Raw genomic sequence first — 24,487 nt, 5'->3', positions numbered from 1 at the left:
CGCCTCCGCATCCCTCCTCCTCTCGGGCCGGCCCGAGACCGTGGCCCAAGGCCGCCCGAGAGCCGCTGCCGCCTCCCCGCGCCGCGCGCCCGCTGACGGGTGGGGCCCGCGGCCGAGTCGTCTCCGACTCGCCCGGCCGCCGCCGCGCCCGCGCCGCCGCTTTTCCCGGCGGGATTCCCGCCGCGCCGCCTTTATTTCCCCCCCCCCCCCCCCGAGGCCCCTCCTCGTTTTCCCCGCCGCAGCAGCCCCCACACCCTAACCCTAGCGCCGCTGCAACGCCGCCGTATCCCCCGCCGCCCGGCACCCTCCCGCCGCCGCATCCCGCCGCGGCCGCGCCGCTGCTTCCCGGCTGCGCCTCCGGCCGGCCTCCGTCGCCGTTGCCGCGCGGTGAGGATCCCCGTCCCCTCCCTCTTCCTCTACTCCCTCCGCCATTCTCGCGTCGCTGCCTCACGCCGCCGCCTGGCCGCCGCCGCGCCGCCCGCGCCCGCGTTGTCGGCTGCCGCCGCTGGCCGCCCGCCGCCGCACCGCCGCCGCCGTGCCCTCACCGGGTCGGCCTAGGGTTTCGGCCGAACCCTAGCCGCCCGCCCCGGCCATAGAGGCCGCACTCGAGCCGGCCCACCGCTCCCTCCGGCCCACTGGCCGTTGGGCCGTTTGGCCCATCTCCTCGTAAAAGTCCAATCTTGGCCCCTCGTCGCTCCTTTCTCCGTTGGGCCGCCGGCCCAATTGGTCCTTTATCCTTTATCCACACAAAAGTCTACTTTACGTCCCTCGGCCCTTTTAACTTTTTCCCGAGAAAATCCAGCTCATCTCCTCAAGTCCAGTTTACCTCCCTCTCAGCCTAATTTTCCCCTTTCCCCTGCAAAGTCCTTTCCACCTCCTTTTTCTCTCCTGCTCGCCGACACTTGTGTCGCCGACACGTGGGCCCCCTTTGTTTACTTCGGTCCACACCCAAACCACGTGGCCGCCCGCGGCTTCGCCACGTTGGTGTCCACGTCGGCGCTACCTCCTCCCTTCCGCCCGCCGTGGCCGCCACGTCGGTGCCACGTGGTGCTTTTCCACCGTGGACTGTCCGCCCTTGACCCGTTGACACTTGGGACCCGTCGTTCCGGCGCCGTTTCCCTTTGATGATGTCAGCGTAGTCCTTTTCTTTGCAAAATTAATTAATAATTGCGCAATAAATCGATTTAATTTCCAGAAATTTATTTAAATAGCTCAAAACTTCTAAAATTCATATCTAATTCATACGAACTCCAAATTGAGCCATTCAACTTGCAAAGTTTATCTAAAATTGAGCTCTACATGTTTGTTTACTTTTTATGTACTGTTTACTTGGTTTTTATTAGAGTTTTTCCTCGTTTTGCGTGCCAGCGTGTAGATTCCGTCGTTTCGGGAGTTTGCGCTCGCAAGGAAAAGAGTCCGGAAGATTGTTTGAAGAAGCAAGGCAAGTCACACAATTCCCCTTGAGCATGTTGTACCTATTTTACTAAATGTTTTACGTTTGCAAATAAAGTGCATGTTTTGCTAATTACATGGGAATAGGGTATACCTATCCGTTCGCTTGTGCCATGTTTACTTGTTAACCGTCCTTTGTTAACCTTGGGTGATAATCTGACTAGCGTGAGTCACTTATGTTGACTTTGCTAGAATTATATATGCTTAGCCATGCTTAATTACCACTAGCTCATTTAATGGGATAATTACACTGTTTACAATTAGCTTCTAACGAGCGGTTCGCTCGGGACACCCGACCAGGTTTTATTGGTCGTAATTATCCAACTAAAATATGACTTAATGGTGGGCTATGAGTGCATGGTTTTACTGGTCGCACCCATGGCAATTAAGGACCGGTTCATGAGAAACCCTGGAATAATAACAGTGCTTACCACAAGCAAGAATGGGCAACTGCTGGACTCGTAGCATAGCTCTTTCCTAGCCGACGTTCCCCGGAAAGGGTGGGCGTGATGGAGTTGAGTCGGCCGGGGATATACCGGTTGCTTGGCTGCCGGATTCACCAAGGCACGAGGGGGGGCTGCCCACTGCCTTTTGAGGGGTGGGGGCGAAACCTGCGGTGTGGTGCGCTTGGTTAGGAGGAGTCATGCGAAAGGTCTTGTCACAATTTTCCCCTTTGCAGTATCGTGGTGATACTTCGGGGCATGGTAACATGTATGGAATCGTGTCTTGTGGGTACAGTTGCGCACCTCTGATCAGAGTAAAACTATTCGAATAGCCGTGCCCGCGGTTATGGGCGATCAACCAGATTCACCGTGATTAGTCCCACATGCTTAATTAATTTGATTTAATGAACTAGTGTAGTTCAGGTGGAATGGTTGGGCCTGTTCAACGTGGTTGTAGCGTTGTTCAGTGGAGATTTAATATTGTCTTAATTAAACAACTATTTTACTATTTTAAAATATAAAGGTTTTCAACTGCTTTTCTGCAAATAGCCACAAACCTCCCTTTGTTTCCCCTGTGCATGTTTGCATCATTGGTGTGGCTTGTTGAGTACGGTGGTTGTACTCAATCTTGCTATTTTTCCCCCTTTTCAGAAGTTTAGTACTTTTGAGTTGAAGATGAAGTTAGAGGACCAAGGCTCAGACCCCAGTTGAGTTTGCCTGTGGAGTGGAGCTGAAGCCCCGCTAGGATCGTCTCTTTCCGCTGCTGTTTTCTTTTTGGTGTGAGGACTAAGTGCCTCTGTTGTAAGTATTTATCGCTTTATTTACGTTTGGATCTGTTTATTGATTTGTCGTTTTGTGTACCCTGGTTGATGCCTGGACAGGGACTTAATACACAAAATGGTCTGGAAATTTGGGAAAATTTCCGGGCGTGACAACGACCGCACGCGATAATATCAATTATCGTGTGCGGTAACATTAAGCCGCCCGCACGTGATAATAGACTATCCCGTGCAGGCCGCTTAATGCGACCGCACGCGATGATAATATCCATATATAGCCCCAGCCCGAGCTTGCCCCATTCAAGCCTGACGTTTTCTCTCTCCTAAACTTGACACAGATTAGGGGGGAGGTTTTCAACCTCAAATCTTTGCTTGGGATCCATATAAAAGGTGACATGCTTGTTGTCCTCCTTCATTTGCTTCCATTTATTTCAATTTTTATCGGTGCAATGCGATAAAATTTGCACCTTTATAAATGGAGCAGTGTAGTCACTTTTTTATTTTTAGTTAACATATATTATTTGCATGGCATGTGTTGAAAAGTGTCTACTTCTTGGTTAGGTTTGCCTCCATTTATTTCAATTTTTATCTGTTAAAAGCGATGAATTTTTTCATTTTTGGAAATGGACTATTTGTTTATCGATTAGATATATTGTTTGCATGAATAAATTTGAATAGTATTTAGTAGTGCATAGTACTTTAATTTACTCTTTGTTTAGTTTCCGTCATTTATTTCAAATTTGTTCGGTGGAATGCGACGAATATACTAGTTTTGCAAATCTAGTAATTATAGTTAATGTTTTATTTCTAAATTAATGTTATTGGACTCACTAGTGCATGAAGAGTAATATAATGTTCGTTTAAGTAGTATCGTTTTCTATACGATTTAATAAAGTTCAATTCGACCCATCGGAGATGTTTTTCAGGAGATGGATCGGGCATGGATGTACGACACAAGAAGAACTTATCCGGCGTTCTTGAAGGAAGCATCCAAATTTGTTGATCAGGCAAAGACACATGCTTTGAGAGAGAACAGGAGGGACATTTTTTGTCCATGCTTTGATTGCAAGAACGAAAAGATGTTGCAAGACCCAAAGATAATTTTGGGGCACATTGTAGAGCGTAGATTTAAGGATGATTATAAGATATGGACTTGTCACGGGCAAATCGCCGTTCATAATGACGAGGCTGATGTCTTTTGCTTTGATGCGGGAGAAAATTTTATAATCGAAGACATGTCCCAGGGAACGATCCCGGAATTTGGTGGCTCTGGGATAGATGATGCAGATATTGATTTTGATCTAAAGGATATGTTGCAGCACGTTGAACCAGAGGTCCTAACTTCGACAAAACAAGGGTTGGACAATTGGAAAGCGTTGGAAAAAGCAACGAAGGACCTTCTTTACGACGAATCGAAAGGATGTGACAGAGACTACACGGTGTTACGCTCTATACTTGAACTGCTCAGATTGAAAGCCAGACATGGATGGTCGGACACTAGCTTCAACGATTTGTTGGATCTGTTGAGAGTTATGCTTCCGAAGCCAAACTTGTTGCCGACCAACACATATCAAGCCAAGAAACTGATATGTCCATTATCTCTAAGTGTTTAAAAGATTCATGCATGTGTAAATTATTGTACATTGTACCACAAGAAATACGCGGATTTAGACTGTTGCCCAACATGTGGGATGAGTCGGTACACGATGGGCAACGGAGCCTCAGACGGAGAGGTGGTCGACCAAGATTCATCGGTGCCAGCAAAGAAAAAGATTCCGGCTATGGTGATGTGATACCTGCCAGTGAAAGATTGCCTAAAGCGGCTATTTTCAAACCGTACCGATTCCAAGTTGATGAGATGGCATCAAGAGGGTCGGAAAACAACTGATATGATTCGACACCCCGCCGATGCTCGACAGTGGAAAAACTTTGATGCACTACACCCGAAAATTGTAAAGGAACCGAGAAATGTAAGGTTTGCCTTGAGCATGGACGGAATGAACCCGTTTGGTGACTTAAGCAACTCACACAGCACTTGGCCAGTGCTGCTCACCATGTATAATTTGCCTACATGGATTTGCCAAAAGCGAAAGTATATTTTGTTGACTATCCTTATATAATGGCCAAAACAGCCTGGGATTGACATAGATGTGTTTCTTGAACCATTGATGGAGGACATGAAAGAAATGTGGAAAGATGGGTTACGAGTGTGGGATGAGTACTGCAGGAAACATTTTACTCTGCGTGCTATCATATTCGTTACCATCAACGACCTACCGGCGAACTTTTCGCTCTCAGGTCAGCTTGAGGGGAAGTTTGGATGTCTTATATGTATCAACAACACGTCGTACAAGTACCTCACCGCCTCAAGCAAGGTAGTGTACATGCGTCATCGTCGGTTCTTACCACAGAGGCACAAGTGGCGTGCGATGGCTAGATTATTCGACAATACAGTAGAGAACGATCTTCCTCCTGAAACACGAACTGGTAAACAAGTCTTCAACATGACAAAGAATATTAAGATCGTTTTCAGGAAGGGAAAGAAGAAGGCAGGCAAGAGGAAGAAAGCAACGGATCAAGATAAAACAGATGCAACGGATCAGGAAAATACGTTACCTTTCAAAAAGCACTCAATATTTTTCAGGTACCTGAATTACGGGAAAGACCTGGAGATTCGTCATGCCATTGACGTAATGCATCTTGAGAAGAATGTGTTTGACAGCACATACCCCTGGGTCGAGTTAAGTGGACCGCACGGGAAGATGTATTTTTCCGTGCGGTTGGGCCGCCCGCACGCGAAAATGTTTATTTTTCCATACCCCTGGGTGCAGACGGCCAATACCTTCGCACGCAAAAATGTGTTTTGACCACACAGAAAAACAGAATCTACTAATAGTGTATACGCGACATAATTTTCATTTAAACCTTCTAGTTGGCTTTTGATAGAAGCTAGTAGGCGATTTCCCTTCATAGAGAAATATACAATTTAATATGGATTTTCATGTGGAATTAGCGCTGTTGTTACACGAGCTACTAGTTTGTCGCAATGCCACTAGTGATATACTAAATATTTTTTAAAAAATAAAGTCATAATAGTGGTTAGTTAGTACCTTTCTTTCTGTTGCTCTAATTTAGATGTTACTCTAGAATTCCTGCGTTTATCTATTAATTTATTAGAACATTGGCCAATACATTATTAATCTTTTATTGGTCGTGGTCAGCTCTTGGTCCTGTCAAGCCTGAACAAGTAAGAGCAGCGCTGTACAAGCTCACTACACACACACACAGAGAGAGACACACATACATAAGTTTCTAATTTTGGGGGGGAAATTAGCCCATCTATCACTTTTAAAAAAGTAGATACTTTTCAAAGATATTGTAATATGATATTCATGATTATATTTATGTCTATCTTGATATATATTCCACGAACAAAATCATAGTTCAATTGTAGGAAGGATCCTTGTAGTAGTCGAGTGCAAACTGTCCATCCAATTTTAAGTACCAATTTTAAGTACTAGACTTTATTTTTATTAATGTCAGGCTATACTGTTGGAGTGTGGTACTAATATTTTTCTAATAATAATAAATCTCCGAAGGTGGTAAAGCACACGGTTGATTTATGGAATTTAATCTTAGGCAGTGGTAAAACTAGCGCTCTAGCTACTGTGTGATTGTGGTACTGGAATCTAACACAATCTCACGAAGACATATCAGTGCTAGGCCCAAAAATATTCTTAGGTGCTGGTTTTGGGGCCGATATGAAACTAGTGACCCGAGTCATTAGTGCTAGACCTATAATACTGGCACCCCTTTAAAAGATCATAGATCATAGGTGTCGGTTCTACTGTAGAACCATCACCTATTATGCTTCTAAAAATACGTTAGCAGCCCCATAGTGCTGGGTTAGAAGTGACAGTTATAATCTTACATAAGTCACTACTTAAAAACGATTTTTCTAAACGAGAATGTTTATAGGTTGCATGCGGACCGTAACTGGTCGCGCCTGCAAAAATCGATCTCCATTTTCACATACGGCTCCTTAAGAGACTCACATGCAAAAATCGATTTTCACATACAGGCCTCTTAAGGGGCCACATGCAAAAATGAGTTTATTTTCGCATGCGGTTCTCTTAAGGGGCCACATACAAAAATAGATTTTCGCATGCAGACCTTTTAAGTGGTCCGCATGCAAAAATACCGTCCTCTTCTCCACATATTTTTTTCACCCCTTCTCTCTCTTTTCTTTCTCAACACTTCAAATTTTCACCTCGTCCCCTCTCTCTCTTCCTCTCCTCTCTCTTTCTCTTTCTGTCCTCACCGAGTGGGAGTAGGCAACGCCGAGTGCTGCCGTTGAGGAGACGGATGGTGTCGCCCCGCGTGGATCCGGCGGCCCTCACTCTCGTGCGATGGTGGCGGACGAGGGTGGTGGCGGAGGGCGTTCTCGTGTGACGGCAATGGAGGGCGAGGGCGGCGGGCGCGGACACCGACGGCGGTGGCGGGAGAGGACCACGGCGGGGGCAGGTGTGCGCGACGGCCCTCCCCCACCCTGATCCGACGATTGCGGCCCTTCCCTGCTCAGATCCGACGGTGGCAGCCCTCCCCCTCCTGGATCCGACGGCGGCGTCTCTCCCTTGCCCGGATCCGGCGGCCGCCGCCCTTCCCCGCGTGGATCCATCGGCGGTAGCAACGGGAGGAGGACGATGCTGACGACGGCGGTGGCTGGAGGATGAGGATGATGGCGGCGGCGACTAGAGGACGAGGACGACGGCAGCGCAATGAAGAGGATTCTAGGGTTCGAAACATTTTCTAATTTTTGGAAAAAAAATTTTCATGTTTTTTCCTTTTTGCATGTGATCGGCTTAAGCGCCTGCATACGAAAATCGGATTTTTGCATGCAGTTGTGCTGGCCGCATGCAAAAATCCCGATTTTCACATACCTTTGGGTGCATATGGGTCGCCCGTCCGCATGCAAAAATCAATTTTGACCACGTGAAAAAATTGAATGGTAATAGTGAGGGTCGGTTTTTAAACAATTATGGGGGTTCTTTTATTCAATCAATTTGATATTCTCTTCCTACAGGGATGTCTATTTTCCGGTTACCTTAAGATGTCGAGAAACATTGATAATGAAGATAAGCCAGTATCTGAGAACTGCTATTATATCCTAAGAAAATTTTATAAGTGCCGGTTCTACACTATAGAGCGGTAAACCGTGTAACCGGCTTGATTGTGTGAGTGTGGTCCTCGTATTTTTCTGGATTAATGTCACGAGGTGACAACAAATTCTCGGTACCCGGGCGAGCTACCTATGTAACGGCCATGATATATGTGTGCGTGTTTAGGTTCCATTTGTACTCGAAAAAATAAATTAGCTAGGTAGTTGATGATCGTACCTACCTCTGAATCCGAGCGGTGCCAGCGGAGGTAGTTGTACCACAACTCCACACAAGTTGCCATAGTATATATATACGTATATGCGTACGTAAGGTCAGCATACACTGGTAGAGAAAGGGGCTTTACTCCCGGTTAGAAACCCCCCTATAGTCCCGGTTATACAACCGGGAGTACGAATCCGGGACTAAAAATACCCATCTTTAGTCCCGGGTGAAATAACCGGGACTAAAAATCCATCTTTATTCCCGGTTGGTATTACCAACCGGGACTAAAAATGGTGGAGCAGTCCTGGTTGATTCTTTTTTTTTTTTGTTGTTGTTTCATTGCTCAATCGATTTGCTCCCTAAATATCCCAAATCATCCACAAGCATCACAGATTTGGGAAGAAATACATCACATATTGCAAAGAAATGCATCACAGATCACAAATACATCACATCACCAAATCTCAAACGAAAAATACATCACAAATCCTAAAAGAAATGCATCACAACTAAAGAAATGCGGCGCCCTCCCATCTGATGCCGATTTTTTTTTTTTGATTCTGTGTTTCATTGGATTTGATCTGTGATGTATGTGATATTGGATCTGATCTGGGATGTATTTGAGTTGTGATGCATTTCTTTTAGGATTTGTGATGTATTTTTCGTTTGAGATTTGGTGATGTGATGTATTTGTGATCTGTGATGCATTTCTTTGCAATATGTGCTGTATTTCTTCCCAAATCTGTGATGCTTGTGGATGATTTGGGATATTTAGGGAGCAAATCGATTGAGCAATGAAACAACAACAAAAAAAAAAAGAATCAACCAGGACTGCTCCACCATCTTTATTCCCGGTTGGTATTACCAACCGGGAATAAAGATGGTGGAGCAGTCCTGGTTGATTCTTTTTTTTTTTGTTGTTGTTTCATTGCTCAATCGATTTGCTCCCTAAATATCCCAAATCATCCACAAGCATCACAGATTTGGGAAGAAATACAGCACATATTGCAAAGAAATGCATCACAGATCACAAATACATCACATCACCAAATCTCAAACGAAAAATACATCACAAATCCTAAAAGAAATGCATCACAACTCAAATACATCCCAGATCAGATCCAATATCACATACATCACAGATCAAATCCAATGAAACACAGAATCAAAAAAAAAAAATCGGCATCAGATGGGAGGGCGCCGCCGGCCTCCCGGTCCCCGTCCTCTCGGCGTCTGCGCCAGCTCGGCCGCCACGCCCGCCCGCCGCCGCGGCTCCTGCCGGGCGCCGCTGCTACCGCCCGGCTTGCCGCCACGCCCGCCCGCCCGGCCGCCGCCACGGCTCCCGCCCGGCTTGCCGCCGCGCCGCGCCGCCACCGCCTCTCGCCGCCGCCACCGCCGCGCCCGGCCACCACCGCCTTGCCACGCGCCGCGCCACCCTTGCGCCGGCCGCCAGGCCACAGCCGCAGGCCGCCGGCGGCCACCGTCTCACCGCGCGCCGCGCCGGCGGCCGCCGCATCGCTGCGCGCCGCGCCGCCCTCCGCGCTTCGCCACCCTCGCGCCGGCCGCAAGGCCGCCGGCGGCCGCCGCCGCGTCGGCCGGCCTGGCCTCCGCGCCCCGCCGCTTCGCGCCGGCCTGGCACCCTCGCCGCACCGCTGCAGTGTAGAGAGGAGAAGGAGAGGAATAGATAAGGTTGAGGAGAGAGTTAAAAGGAGAGGAGGAGATAAGGTTGAGGAGAGGAGGAGGGAGGAGTTAAAAGGAGAGGAGGAGATATCGTGCAGGCCTCTCCGATCTCCGCGTCGATCTTTTTTCCCGGTTGGTGTTACCAACCGGGACTATAAATAGATCTTTAGTCCCGGTTGGTAATACCAACCGGGAGTAAAGTGTATAGCGATCTTTTTTCCCGGTTGGTGTTACCAACCGGGACTACAAATAGATCTTTAGTCCCGGTTGGTAACACCAACCGGTACTAAAGATTGGAAAGTACCCCTAGAGCTTTAAAACCGGGACTAAAGATATTTTTAGTCGCGGTTTTTAATATAACCGGGACTATTGTGAAATCTGGTCGACCGACCAAAGATGGTTTCTCCACCAGTGATATATATGAAGTACGGAGTATATATGTATGAGTAGATCATGATTTACGGGAGGCATCTCGGCCGATGTACCGGCACATGCATCGCTTCTCTGTCGTCTCGTTAGCATTGTGCGTCAGCTGTGTCAAGAGGGCCATATTAATATGCATCTGAAACTTTGAGGACATTTATCGCCATGGAAACTTTTTTAATCTTTTCTTTCTTAACCATTTTGAGTATATCTACACCGGTATATAATCTAGACTCATAGTATAATCAACAATACATAAATTTCCAATCCATTTTGTTAAGCATGTTTTTTTTTCTAGTTAGAACAAACCTGGGCAAAAGTGAAGAAAACAAACATAAAGTACTCCTTTAATTTTGTAACGTAAGGTGTTTTAGCTTTTCTCTAAGTTAAATTTCATTAAATTTGACCAAGTCTATAACTAATATAACAACATCAGACAAATGAAGAATTAATTATAAAAATATATTTAACAGTATATCAAATGAAATTAGTTTGATGTTATAAGCGTCATGTTTTTTCCATAAACTTGGTTAAATATAAAATAGTTTAACTTAGTGAAAAAATCCAAAACACCTTACATTCTTAATTAAACGGAGGGAGTAGATGGATAGAAAAATGCATACGCTAGCTACACGGATATAAATATATTTTAGAAGAGATCATGAGATTAGAGATGGGAGGTATAGTTGACAAGAAATGACACGTGAGCATGATAGCTCAACGACGACGACGGTAGTGCACCGCATGCATGCATACGAATATCACTTTATATTTTCTATGCGATAATAAATATTGAATAAAGTATATATTCCTCCAGTTTATACGCCGGCATGCCGGCCGGTCGCCGCTTGCACCCGCCGGCGATCGTGTTGGCCGGCGGCCGGCCGGTCGCCGCCTTCTTTTGCTGCATATGATCCGCACGTATCCATCCATCAGATGAACAACTACTAGCTTATTATATACTCCTTGGTTTTATACTATAAATTATTTTAATTTTTTAAGTCAAATTTATTTAGGTTAAATAAGTTTCTAGAAAAATTTGATAACTTCTATAACACCAAATTAATTAGTTTCATTAAATGTAATATTGAATATATTTTGATAATATGTTTGTTTTGTGTTGACGAAATAATGTCGCTTTACTTTTCTGTAAGCTACTATAAGAAAAATCGAAATGACTAGTTCTCGATCTATTCTTCAGCTCTAAACTTCAATTATCTTGTTTTCCATTAGCACATTTTTGAAACTATTAAACTGTATGCTTTCCTTAAAAAAGTTTCTATATAAAACGAAGGAACAGCAAGTATATCTTTATTGTAATCAATTTTCAACGACGACTAGTTCTGCACCGCTTTAGTTAATTAAAGCTGCTATACGTGCGAGCTACTAGTATAAATATGTATACGGACATGTGTCTACAATCCATCCATCCCAAAGCACTCAGCTACGCCGGCGAAGAGAGAGAAAACACCAAGCTCGATCATGGCGGCCGCCGCAGCTCGCAGCATCCCGGACCGGTGGACCCTCGCCGGCGCGACGGCGCTCGTCACCGGCGGCAGCAAAGGCATCGGGTATATACACGCAACTATATACATCACCGTATATATACGAGTATAATACGAGCGTATATACCTACGTATACAGGCATGCGATAGTGGAGGAGCTCGCCGGATTCGGGGCGCGCGTGCACACGTGCGCCCGGAACGCGGCGGAGCTGGAGGCGAGCCGGCGGCGGTGGGAGGAGCGGGGGCTCCGCGTCACCGCCACCGTCTGCGACGTCTCCGCGCGCGGCGACCGGGAGAGGCTGGTCGCCGCCGCGGCGGGGGAGTTCGGCGGCAGGCTGGACATCCTCGTCAACAACGTCGGCCGGACCATGTTCCGGGCGGCGGCGGCGTGCTCCGGCGAGGACTTCGCCCTGCTCGTGGCCACCAACCTCGAGTCCTGCTTCCACCTCTCCCAGCTCGCGCACCCGCTCCTGCTCGCCGCCGGCGGCGGAGGCGGCTGCGTGGTGAACATCTCCTCCGTCGCCGGCACCGTCGGCATACCGGCGCTGGCCGTGTACTCCATGACCAAGGGCGGCATGAACCAGCTCACCCGGAGCCTCGCCGCCGAGTGGGCCGGCGACGGCATACGTGTCAACTGCGTCGCGCCGGGAGGCGTCAAGACTGACATCTGCCAAGACGTAAGCTAAATAATCCCTTCGTTACAGATTATAAATCGTCATTTTGATTAAGTTTATAGATAAATATAGTAATATTTACAACACCAAATTAGTTTTATTAAATTTATAATTAAACTAGAACAAAATACACGTGCGTTGCAACGGATGAAGGTTATTTTAGTATTATTATTATTATTATTGTTTTACGGTTTAGCTAGAGTGAAAATCATCGTGGGAATTCACTTGTTTTTTTTTAAGAAAATCATGGGCTATAAATAGGAGTCTGACTCTCTAGCATGACTTTTTTTAAAGAAATTTCTTATAAGATATCTTCTGTATTTTAAAAAGCGAACGAACTTGCAAAAGGACTCAAACACAGATTTGTATTTCTAAAAACGAACAAACTTAAAAACCGACTCAAACACAAATAACCTACTGGAACAACGGCGAAAACATCTTCAATTTTTATAATAGTAGAGATATATTTATTTTTGGATGAAAATGTAACTAATCTTTTTCTATAAACTTAATCAAACTTGAAACAGCTTGACTTTGACCAAAGACAAAACTGACTTATAATGTAAAACTGAGGGAGTATATACCAGCTCAGTCAGTTGATCTCCAGCTCAGTTACTAGTACATAATTAGTGCATGATTAATGGTAGAATTAGTGTGATTAATCACATCATTGATTTTGATTGATTAATTTCGGTGGATGGCCGGAGCAGGAGACGATAGACCCGGAGCTGATCAAGAGCGAGATGGACCGGCTGCCGATGCGGCGGCTGGCGGAGCCGGAGGAGGTGGCGGCGACGGTGGCGTTCCTCTGCATGCCGGCGGCCTCCTACATCACCGGCCAGGTCGTCGGCGTCGACGGCGGACGCACCATTACCTAGCTAATTAAACGAATTCATCGTAATTAATTAATTAATCAAGAAGGTGTTTTGTGTTTGGTTCGTGACTTTCATCATGTGTAAGCCCGGCTGGAAAACCCTTCCACTGTAAAATCCTCCTCTCGATCGATCAACGAAATTCAATCGCTGTAAATTTCTGCAAATCAAAATGGGACGAATTCAGTACAAGACTTTGACTATAGGTGCCATTTTAGCACATATGAAGGGGTGTTCGTCCAGTTGAACGACGCAACTGATCAGCGATGCCCACTGGAGCAAAACGCTCAACACCTTAAAGCCCATCTCGAGCTCCACGCGTGCGCCGCTGCTCGCCTCCTCTCCCATCTCTCGCCGCCTCTTGGAAGCGCAAACTTCCATCCGAAACGCCATCCGAAACGTTGGATTGAAATCGTGTGGTTCTAATGAAAGGTATTAAATAGGTCCCTTAACCACAAAACCAGAAATCTTCACCCCTAAACTATACAAAACCGTTCACTCAAGGTCCTTAGGCAGTATATTTGGGTGGTTTCGTTGACGTGGTAACCTAGTCAGAAAAAAAAAAAATAAAAAGTACGTGGGGGCCCACATGTCAACTGCACATTATCTTTTCTTCTCCTTCTCTTCTCTTTTCTCTCTTCTCTCTTCTCTTCTTCAGTGAGGGAGGCCGGCGGCAGGAGGCAAACGAGCGCGGCAGGCGGGCGGCGCGGAGCAAGTGGGCCGATGCGGGCGCGTCAGCCAGGACGGAGCGGGCGCGGCGGGCGGCGCGTCCTCGTCGTCGGCCCGACAGCGGCGCCGGTCGTCGACGCTGTCAACTTCGCCCCACGTGCCACAATGCCTCCACCCCACCACGCCGCCTTCGACTCCGCCCCATCGTGCCACCGCCGCCTCCGCACCACCGCACCGCCAACTCCACCCCACCACCCGTCGCCTCCGCTCCTCTTCACCGCCCCAAATCCGGTGGGCCGCGCCGTCGACTCCACCCACGGCGCCGCCGACGACTCCGCCCCTCTCCCTCCGCCCGTCGCCATCTCTCTCTTCCTCCGCATGGCGAGAGGTGCGCGCGAGTCGAGCCAGAGGGGGAGGGGAGGGGAGAGGTAGCGGCGGATGAGAAGGGGAGAGAGGCGGTCGGGATAGCAGGAGCGGGAGTCGGGGCAGCATGCGAGAGCGGCATGCGGGGCGGCGAGCAAGAGCGGCAGCGGAGTGACAGCGAGCGAAGCGAGTCATGGGCGGCAGGCGGAGCGGTGACGCTCTTCATGCTCCAGCTCTTCACCGCCGGTGTCGTCATCATGCTGGTCGATCTCCTCCACGAGCGTGGTAGGCGGAGCAGCGCACACGGATGCGGGTGGTGCAACAAAGGGCGAGCGCGGCAGCGGAGCGGTGGTGGGCGCGAGCGCGGCGGGCCGAGCAGTGGAGCGCGAGCGCGGCCGCGGGCAGAGAAGCGGAGGGCAAGCGCGGCGGCGGAGCGGCGGCAGGCGAGCGTGGATGCGGGCAGAGCAGTGGAGGGCGAGCGCAGCCACGGACGGAGTAGCGGAGACGTGGTGAGCTTGGCGGCGGAGGGAGAGGAGGCAGACGACAAGTAGGCGAGGGAGGGAGAGAGGGTCGACGGGGGGAGCGCGCTGCCCGCCGGCGGCGGGGCCCGAGGTCGAGCACACGGCGCATTTGAACATCTCTGCTGCCGAGTTCGCCGTCGCACCGGCCGCTACCTCTTGTCCTCTCCCGCCGCCGCTGTCACCGCCGACCGCCTCTCTCTCCCTCTCCCGCTGCCGCCGTCCCCGATCCGCCACCGGCCACCTCTCTCCCCCTCTATCGCCGCGCATGCTCGAGAGAACCCAGAGGGAAGAGAAGAGAAAAAGGAAAAAAAAAGGAGAAATGTGGGACCCACACTATTGTCTCACTTACATGTGGGCCCCACATATTAATTTTAATTATTTTTACTGACTAGGATGCCACGTCAGTGAAACCACCCATATATACTGCCTAGGGACCTTGAGTGAACGGTTTTGTATAGTTTAGAGGTGGAGATTTCTGGTTTTGTGGTTAAGGGACCTTAAAAATCTCGCTGTTAAATTGAGGGACCTCTGTTGAACTTATTCCTATTAAATATTACAGCGTCCAACCCCACAAAGGTCTGGTCCATTTCGAGGAAACTGACCCACTACAATTTGTAGCGGCCCAGTTCAGTCCACCCAATTTGTAGCATCCCACACAAGAATAAGTTCACTTTAGGTCCCTTTATCTTGTCATTGAGTTTGAATTACATCGTAAACCACAATATTAGATATAACGTGTCCCTTTTTTTTTCAAAAAAAACCAATACAAATACAATGTTTTTTATTATCGAACTCGGTGAAGTTGCCGCCACCGCCTAGCTTCTCTCCACCGGCTATCGCCCTTCTCCCCACCAACTACCGCCCTGTCGATTTTGCGTGCTAGAGAACTCGATAGAGGTGGGAAAGAGAGGGCAGAGGGTGAGATAGGAGGAAGAACGTTGTATCACTAACATGTGGGGCACACAAGGTTTTTTTTATTGCTTTTTTTTTTGCTTATGGCGCCACGTCAGCCAAAACAACCTACAATACTACTTTGGGACTATATTCGTACTAGTTTTGAAAGATGAGGGATGCATTATATCTGGTATTGTGGTTAGGGATATAATTCAAACTTGACGTCAGGATGAGGAACCTAAAGTGAACTTATTTCTCCCACAAAACAAAGTTTGGAAGTACTGACGCAATGTCACCAGCCCACTGAGTTCTGGGTCGGTACATGGCCTGTTAAGCCTACCAAAGTATGGATCGGTAGTGACCCAATTCGGCCCAAAATGAAACACAGAGGAAATGTGACCCTCAACAGCCAACCTTCTTCCCTGACAAAGCTGCGGAGCTTAGCTTCGGCGACAAAAGAACCATGTGCATCGCTTCCAACTGCAAGCAAAGCGCAAACAAGAAAGCAAATCCGCTTTGTCCTGTGCGTAGGGGAAAGATTGAGTGGCAGCACGAAGAACAATTATGCCTGGCCGTGTATCTTATAGATCACCGGATGAATGGCTCCGAAAAGAATACACGAACGGTAAGGGATGATGGACTTGCTATACAATCCTACGTAGTACCATATACACTGAGAATGAATCAAAGATATATTCTAATCTGAGTAAAATGCATGGGCGGTCCTTAAACTTGTAGGGCTGTGTCATCTAGGTTTTTAAACTCTCAAAATGTATATCCAGATTTCAGAACTTGTCAAAGTGTGTCATCTAGATCCTAAATCGCCACAGCCCCTATAGGATCATACGTGGCGCTGATGTGGCATGCCATATGGACGTGACATGTCATTTTCTTCTTTTTTTTCCTTCTTTTTTCTTCTTTTTCTTTTTCGTTTTCTTCTCATTCTTTTTTTTCCTTCTATTCGGGTCACATAGAAAGGAGAAGAAAAGAAAAAAAAAGAGAAGAAGACAAAAAAGATAAGAAAAGAAGAAAAAAAGGGAAAATTTTTAAATGGGTTTCATTTGTTAGTCAAAATGATGCCACGTCTTGTCCGTGTGGCATGCCACATCAGCGCCACGTATGATTCTATAGGAGCTGTGATGATTTGGGACCTAGATGATACATTATGACAAGTTCTAGGACTTGGATATGCATTTTGAGAGTTTAGGAACCTATATGACACATCCCTATAAGTTTAAGGACCGCCCATACACTTTACTCTTCTAATCTTTTAACAGCCTGCACCCTGCGTGCACACTAGAATCAATTCCCGGCTTGTGGCTTGTGCTGCAAAGCAAGCAAAGAATAACAACAATACGCAAGAAATATATAAATGACAGGATCGGAACTAAGCTAGCTAGCTAGCAGATCATATCGCCCTCCGATCGAGTCTTGCTAATCGGTGATCAGCTACGTACGAACTGCAGCGAGCAGCAAAATATATGTATGGGGGACAATCAAGTCTGCGTCGTCTGCGTACAGCAGAGGTGCCACCCTCCCGCGGCTGATCACCACAGGTACGAATTCAAATTAAGAATCGAGATACTGCGCGTACGTAGTACCTTGAAATCAAATTAAGAATCGATGTGCGCTAGCTTATATTACAGTAGTAAAGTTTTGACAGATACATAATTATCTAGTTGGCTTACCAAATCTCATAACACTTGACTAGATTAGCTTAGGGTCTAAACGGTACATTCATTCATTTCATTGGTGGTGTTGTTGTACTTGTGCCATGCATCTGCCAAAGAAGAAAATTTCTTAGCCACCTAATAAAGAGGGTATTTTTTGATCCAGTGGACGGACGTATCTTTCCTATATGTAATCTTCTATATATGGTACGTGCTAGTAAATTGAATTATATTTAATTTGCATACTAATAATTGGAACTGCAGCTTGGTAACGCATGCGCAACAACTCTGGAATGATTGGGAGATCCAATGCTTGGTGGTGGTGAGCTTCTCCTTGCAGGTGTTCCTCCTCTTCGCCGCAGTCTTCCGAAAGCGTTGCCGGTCCCGTGTGCTCAGCGTGCTACTCTGGCTCGCCTATCTGTCAGCCGACTCTGTGGCGGTCTTTGTCCTCGGGCGACTCACGCTCTTGGGTGACAATCAGCAGCAGCATCGGCTGGTGCTCTTCTGGGCGCCCTTCATGCTGCTCCATCTCGGCGGGCAGGAGACCATCACGGCCTTCTCCATGGAGGACTGCGCGCTATGGAAGCGACACCTTCTGACCCTTACCGTCCAAATGCTGATGGCAATCTACGTTGTCAGCAAGCAGTGGAGAGGTGACAAGTGGCTGGCGGTTCCCACAGCGATCATGTTCGTTGCCGGGACGACCAGATACGCCGAGAGAATATGGGCACTCAGGAGGGCCCAATCAACATCGCTGGAGAGCAGTGATATGGAGTTCTATGCCCCAAGCGCCGAGTACGATTTCAATACACACTCCACTGATTACTACAGCAAGCTGTCATCCATCATTTCAGATGAGCAGGAGAGGAATTTCGAGCGAATCGTGGAGGTGGCCACCAAGGGCTTCAGGCTAGGCTTGGACTTCTTGATGGACGTGATCCCTCCAAGACCAGCCTACTGGTATCAAGGGGGAACAGAATTATGGGGTGGTGGTGAACCTTTAGACAGCCTAGTTGACATGGCGTACAAGTTAGCCGACATCCATCTCTCAATGATATACGACTACTTCTACACCAAGTTCGGAGGCGGCCTCGTGGTGGGTTTATTGTGCCGCATCACCACGCTCGCCCTAAACTGTATTGCTCTCTCTCTGTTTCTTGTATCCAGGCTTGATCATCATCTCAAGGCGGGGAGCAGCTACAATATAGCTGACGTAACGATATGTTACATATTGCTTGTCGGCGCTTTCACATTGGAGATATCATCTGTCTTGCTGTGGCTCATGTCTTCATATTCAACATGGAATCTTTTACGGTACTCCCAAATTAATTAGTTCAATTTTGGCCTTTTCAGTTATTATATATATAGTAGAGGTTATAGATCATTGAAAAAAGAGGAAATACACACAATATTGAACCTTCCTTCCTTGCTTCCTTCTATAAAAGAAGAGAGCTTTTGCAGTGTTTGCGAGGTACTTAAAGTATTGAGAGATAGAACAATATGAACCGTTGATCAAGAGAGGGGCAAGGTACAGAATAAAAGTTATTGTAACCGATGGCAGCGAAGTAATTAACTTGTAAAATATGAGTATTTTGGGTTAATCAAATACCTAGCTGAATTGATCGTTATTGTTTGGTAGAAAAAGTTGTAAATCTTCCGAGGCATTTTGTCTCCGTTACATTTTGTATCATTCGGTCGAAAATGTAAATCTTCCCATACCATACATTTTATCTCCAAAATAAATTTTATCATTTTCTAATATTTGAATGTATTTTTGTGTTGTTTCATGTATCACAAATTTATAATTAAGTTGACATGCATGTTTCTATATAAGGTAGCGTACGTGGCAGCCAAATTAGCCACTAAATTTAGCATGTGTTCATGCATGTATGATGATTAAGTTGGAAACGATGATGGTCAAATTAGCCCCTAATTTCTAGCATGCTTAACAAGAGTAACGCAAGTTATTAGCTAGCAAGTTCAAATATTTGGAACGAAGATGTGAGAACAAGATCAGGATCCCACTAATTAACACAGTTGATTACTATAGAATTAAAGAGAAAGCATTTTATTCTTAAAAGAATTTCCTCAATTGTAGCGATTGCACCCTAATCAACATAATAATAAAAAATAACACATTTTTTCGCCCAAAACAACATGGCTGCATGATCAACAAAACATATCAATTTCCTTCTTCACTTACTGTCATATGTTGTACTTTGATATTTTTTTAAGACTTTGTACTTTGAAATTATAGTATCTATGTTCATGTTATTGGGGGAGAATATGCAAAGATGAACAAACATGTAAATATAGCGTATTGACGATGAATTACATATGAACCTACAAACCGACGATCTTTTATTGAGGTTATATGTTCTTTGTGATAAAATATAAATTTTAAAATAACCACACAAACATTCGGTCATATTTTATCCAATTGTGTTATTAGAAACAAAATATCAACCTAAAAAATATCACGATCATATTCTTAGAAAGAAGATGTGAATCTAAGAAAAAACACGTATATTTTGTAATGGAGGATTACCGAAGATCATGTTCCTAGGAAGGAAATGTAAATCTTTTTAGGACACGTAAATAACGAAAATGAGAATCACGGGCATACTAGAGATGAGGTACCGATGCAGTACCTGTGTACCTAGAACTGACAAGAAGACAATTATGCCCTTCTCTATCCCTTAAAAAATTATCATTTTACACTTACTACCAAAGTACTTATATCAATACTTAAATATCTTTTAAGTGGTACCTTTTATTGTGGACCGTTAGATTTTTACCAATTTTAGAATGCAAACACCGTAAAAGCTCTCAAGAAAGAAATATTTTGCTTATACAATAAGTGTTTTATGAAAGTAATATATTATTAATTCTCATTTGCCAGAAAGCATCTCCATCCGGAAAGCAGCAGAATAGAGTGGTCAGGGGAGCTACAACAGTATAACATGATCGACGAGTGCATCCATGAGAAAAAAGCAGGACGGCAGCTGGGACGGGTGATGCGTCTCGTGGGCATTGGGCGAGCCTGCAGTACCAAACCTGTCAAGGTATCTACCGATGTGAAGAGGCTAATCCTTGATAAAATGCTCAAGATATGGGCCACTTCAACAAGTGCAAACAAGCTGGACTTGACCAGATTCCATGGGGAGTGGGCACAACGGTGGGTCAAAAGGTATTACCACCATGAAGCTCCTCCTCCCTTCGAGTTTACTGCTGGTACAAGTGATGAGGAGCAGGCTTCTGCATCTCCAAGTGCCAGAGCTCAACGAGCACTTTGGATTAGTCGGATCCAAGATTTGGGTTTTGTGGCAAGTGTCTTTATTTGGCACCTGGTGACCGACATATGCCTAGAGGCCGACAGTACTAGAGTTGCTGAAAAGTTGACGAACTCAAGCTGGGAGTTGTCAAATTACGTCATGTACCTCGTCGTCAAGTGCAAAGCCATGGTCAGTAAATACGAGCGTGACAGTCTCAGTTATAGTCGAGAGCAAGTGATGTGGCCTGTTATCTTAGACCGCCCAGTTGATCGGAGTGAGTTTGTCGAGAATCTCCTTTCCGCACGGCATCATGATGTGCTTGGTGATGCTATCGATGTGTCGTCAGAATTGCTTAAAATGGAGGAAGCAGCTGCTCGCTGGGACCTTATCTCGACGGTATGGGTGGAGATGATTTGTTACATGGCGCACAACTGTGGTGTTGCTTTTCACGCGAAGCAGCTATGCGCTGGTGGGGAGTTGGTCACCCATGTCAAGATGCTCCTTATGATCCTAAGATTTCCTGTGTAGTTTAAATACAAAAATAATTGTTGCTATATATACTTAAAACATATCCAAGCGTTGCAACAGGAAATAAATATTCATTTTTTATGATTTCAATCCTTTAAGAAAGGAGAAAATTTCTTATATGCCATTGAAACTTCACTGGTTTTCTTATATACCATCGAAAAGTAGCTATTTCCTTCTATGCCACTGGGTGAAGTTTTTGTTTCCTTTTATGCCACTATCGTCATCATTCTGTTAACCCTTAGTTAAATAGGCTTTGAAATGATAAGTTTACCCTTAATATTCTTCTTCAACATGTTCTTTTCTCTTCTCTATCCCTGTCATTCGTCCAAGTTATGTTATCAACATCACAACATGCATGGAACTTTTCTATACACGACTGCATGCGCGGTCGATCGATCTGATCGTTAACGTGTTAACTGAAGCTATTACAGAGATTAGGGAGGTTGTTTATTTTTTTTAAAAAAAAAACTCTACATGTTCATGGGATGTGGGTGACAGTATTAGTATTATATTTTCTAGGATCTGGTACGAGGGATGAAATTAAATTAAGGACAAAAGAAGTGGTCGGCATAGCCGCCGGTGACATCTACAGCCTGAATAAGTGAATGATTAATCCATTTCACATGCACGGCAATATAATTAAGCTCATTTGCTTTCATTCACTCATTTGCCATTTTTTTTTGACCTGGTCATTCACTCAATTGCCATTGCCGTCACCAAGTAACTGTTAGGAGGAGTATGTTTGGGATGCGGCTTCCCGCCCGATACCCTGTTCCCTTCCCTCTTCCTGGCGACGTGTCATCTTTGCTTATATTGCAATTGAAAAGAACGAGAAAAGCTATCGCTTCATGGCAGCACCAAAATAACTGACTCATCGTCTCTTGGACGAATGACAGGGATAGAGAAGAGAAAATAACATGTTGAAGAAGAATATCAAGGGTAAACTTGTCATTTCAAAGCCTATTTAACAGAGGGTTAACAGAATGGTGATGGTAGTGGCATAAAAGGGAACAAAAACTTCACCCAGTGGCATAGAAGGAAATAGCTACTTTTCGATGGTATATAAGGAAACCAGTGAAGTTTCAATGGCATATAAGAAATTTTCTCGAAAGGAAGCATGCTCTTCACGTCCACCATCCCTTTTATGAATGTGACTGTTGCCTCGGTCGAATTGTTCCCCTCCCCTGTCTCTTTCTCTTGGTCTCTCTTGTCATTCAACAAACACTACTATAGAAAGTGTTTTTGCATATGGGCGGAATCGATCTTCACATGCGGTTGGCCGGCCAGCATGCGCGAAATGGTCTGCAAAGATCACCATTTGCACATGCGGCCGACCCAGCCACTTAAGACGGCCGCATGCGAAAATAGATCTTCGCATGCGGTCCATTTAAGTAGCCGCATGCGAAGATCTATTTTCCCATGTAGTCGACTTAACAAGACCGCATGCGAAGATCTATTTTCGCATGCGGCCGTCTTAAGTAGACCGCATGCGAAATTCAATTTCCGAGTAGCTAAAATAATATTTATTCTAGCCTTTTGGTGAGATGTGTCTCGTAATTAATATTAAATTATTGAGAGATTTATTATCGTATTTCGGAATAGTAAGCATATGAGATAAGACAAGTGCCACAGTAACAAACATGTAATACATAACCATAAATTCAATCGTAATTTACATACGAAATATATAATAAAAGTGCCACAGTTTTTTCATCATATGTATAAGTAGTGTACATGTCATTGCATATGTTCTTTCTCCCACTCTCTGAGAGGTTTAAATTTGTCGTCCATTGCGAGTTCACTCTAGTTGTCGTAGAAGAGACCTCTTACGTTGCAGGCATCGCGACGGATGAATCGGCAGAGGTTAGCGGCCACGTTCAAGATAGTACTGTCGTTGAATCATTGTGCAATATATGGGATTTCGGGGATCTGCGCACAGAAAGGAAAATGAAATGGTACTCTGTGAGAAGTGTGTGCTAGATGGGTTTCTTTGTAGAGAAGAGTTCGCTGACTTACTCGGTTACTGGTTGTTTTGTACCTCCCGTTTACTCTGAGCATCTCGCACACGTAATAACCGCACAAGTTAGTTCCCGGTGGTTGTTTGTAGCACTACGATATAATTATGAGGGACCGATCTCAGTAGATATAATTTAGTATATATGTATTGTTTGATAATTAGTTGTATTGGTATAGATTTGATAGTACCGGCCAGCCAGTCCTGACGGATAACTGCTTCTGGTCTAGAATATGTACTGGTCCGCCTCTTTTGCGGTAGTACTTGTGTGCTCTGTTTGAAGAAAACAATTGTTTTATCAGTAGTTAGAAGACTGTGGATCGACCTAAACAATTTATCAGTAGTTATTAATGAAATGTTTATCACTTACAAATTCAAAATAGTGAGGAATTCCATAAATGTCTCCTTGTCATAGTGTGAGGGGTCCAATGATATGATCAATTGGTCTTTTGGATATATAAGGAATAATATGTAGTGGTCTCTGCATATAAGATAGGCTTATTGGAGACAGAAAATTCCGAAGAAGATAAATTAATTAAACAAAAAGAAGAGAAAGCTTACGTGAATGCGTAGGGGACCATTAAGACATCTTTGTCGGCGTGCGCCAACATTGCTATTGCCAAGTATGTTGCTACTTCTAGCTTCTTCCTCTTGTGCAATGTCTTCACATATTCTTCCTTTTCTTGAGGGGTCTTGCCAACCAATTGCTCGCAGTCCTCTCTCAGCTCTATGGTGTGTTGTGTTTTGCATATTCTTGTTGGATCGACGTATCCAACCTTTGCTCCAGTTCTATCAGCTTCGTGGAATTGCATACTGTACAATGAACAAAGAAGTAATGAGATTTGGTTTCTTTGTTTGGAATGATACGTGTAACATGTAATAAAGAGTTCGGACTTACAGACAGAACGCCGCAACGAGATTAACGTCCATTTTATCTAGCTTGTAGAGGGCGCAAAGGTCTTGGAAAGAGATAAAAAAATATCCCATTAGGACCACTCATGAAAGCGCCTTCCAGGACAGCGACGCTTATGAAACCGAGACCCTTCCTAGATGCCTTGATATACCATTCGTGCATTACCCTTATTTCCCATGGTAGCTTGTTCATAAGATAAGTTGGCAAGAATGGCTTGCCATACTCATAAGTTTCAGGCACATCGGCAGATAACCAGGATTGCACTTCATCTTGGGTCGCTAGTACTTACTTCTGGGAGTCTGACATGACATGAGCAAGTTCTTTTCTCTTCTCAGAATTCCTGAAAGCCGAAAACATGAACTTCTCCTTATCCTTGTCAATCTCCTTTGGGTCGTATGTCGATATCAACTTTGGAATTATACGATGAGGTT

General features: G+C 45.5%; 2 protein-coding genes across 6 annotated transcripts; both read left to right on the top strand.

Moving 5' to 3' along the window:
• The first annotated feature begins 11,584 nt into the window (after nt 1–11,584).
• LOC4351037 (noroxomaritidine/norcraugsodine reductase) lies at nt 11,585–13,401 on the top strand. The gene is made up of 3 exons (XM_015761106.3): nt 11,585–11,729; nt 11,803–12,340; nt 13,048–13,401. The coding sequence occupies exons 1-3, from the start codon at nt 11,641–11,643 to the stop codon at nt 13,213–13,215; spliced, it is 795 nt and encodes a 264-aa protein (XP_015616592.1). The 5' UTR covers nt 11,585–11,640; the 3' UTR covers nt 13,216–13,401.
• A 3,652-nt stretch (nt 13,402–17,053) lies between these two features.
• Nucleotides 17,054–21,210, top strand: LOC9269558 (uncharacterized). Of its 5 annotated transcripts, none has more exons than XM_066305157.1 (4): nt 17,054–17,212; nt 17,493–17,516; nt 17,591–18,640; nt 20,229–21,210. In XM_066305157.1, the coding sequence occupies exons 1-4, from the start codon at nt 17,142–17,144 to the stop codon at nt 21,127–21,129; spliced, it is 2,046 nt and encodes a 681-aa protein (XP_066161254.1). In that variant the 5' UTR covers nt 17,054–17,141; the 3' UTR covers nt 21,130–21,210. The 5 variants fall into 5 exon arrangements, with proteins under 5 accessions (XP_066161254.1, XP_066161256.1, XP_066161255.1 ...); XM_066305159.1 differs by lacking the exon at nt 20,229–21,210 and adding an exon at nt 18,775–19,087; XM_066305158.1 differs by lacking the exon at nt 20,229–21,210 and adding an exon at nt 18,772–19,087.
• Nucleotides 21,211–24,487: the final 3,277 nt, after the last annotated feature.

The sequence above is a fragment of the Oryza sativa genome, chromosome 11 (genome assembly GCF_034140825.1).
Source record: "Oryza sativa Japonica Group chromosome 11, ASM3414082v1".
Taxonomy (NCBI): domain Eukaryota; kingdom Viridiplantae; phylum Streptophyta; class Magnoliopsida; order Poales; family Poaceae; genus Oryza; species Oryza sativa.
Note: the sequence above shows the minus strand (reverse complement) of the source record. Positions and strands in the feature narration are given on the sequence as shown.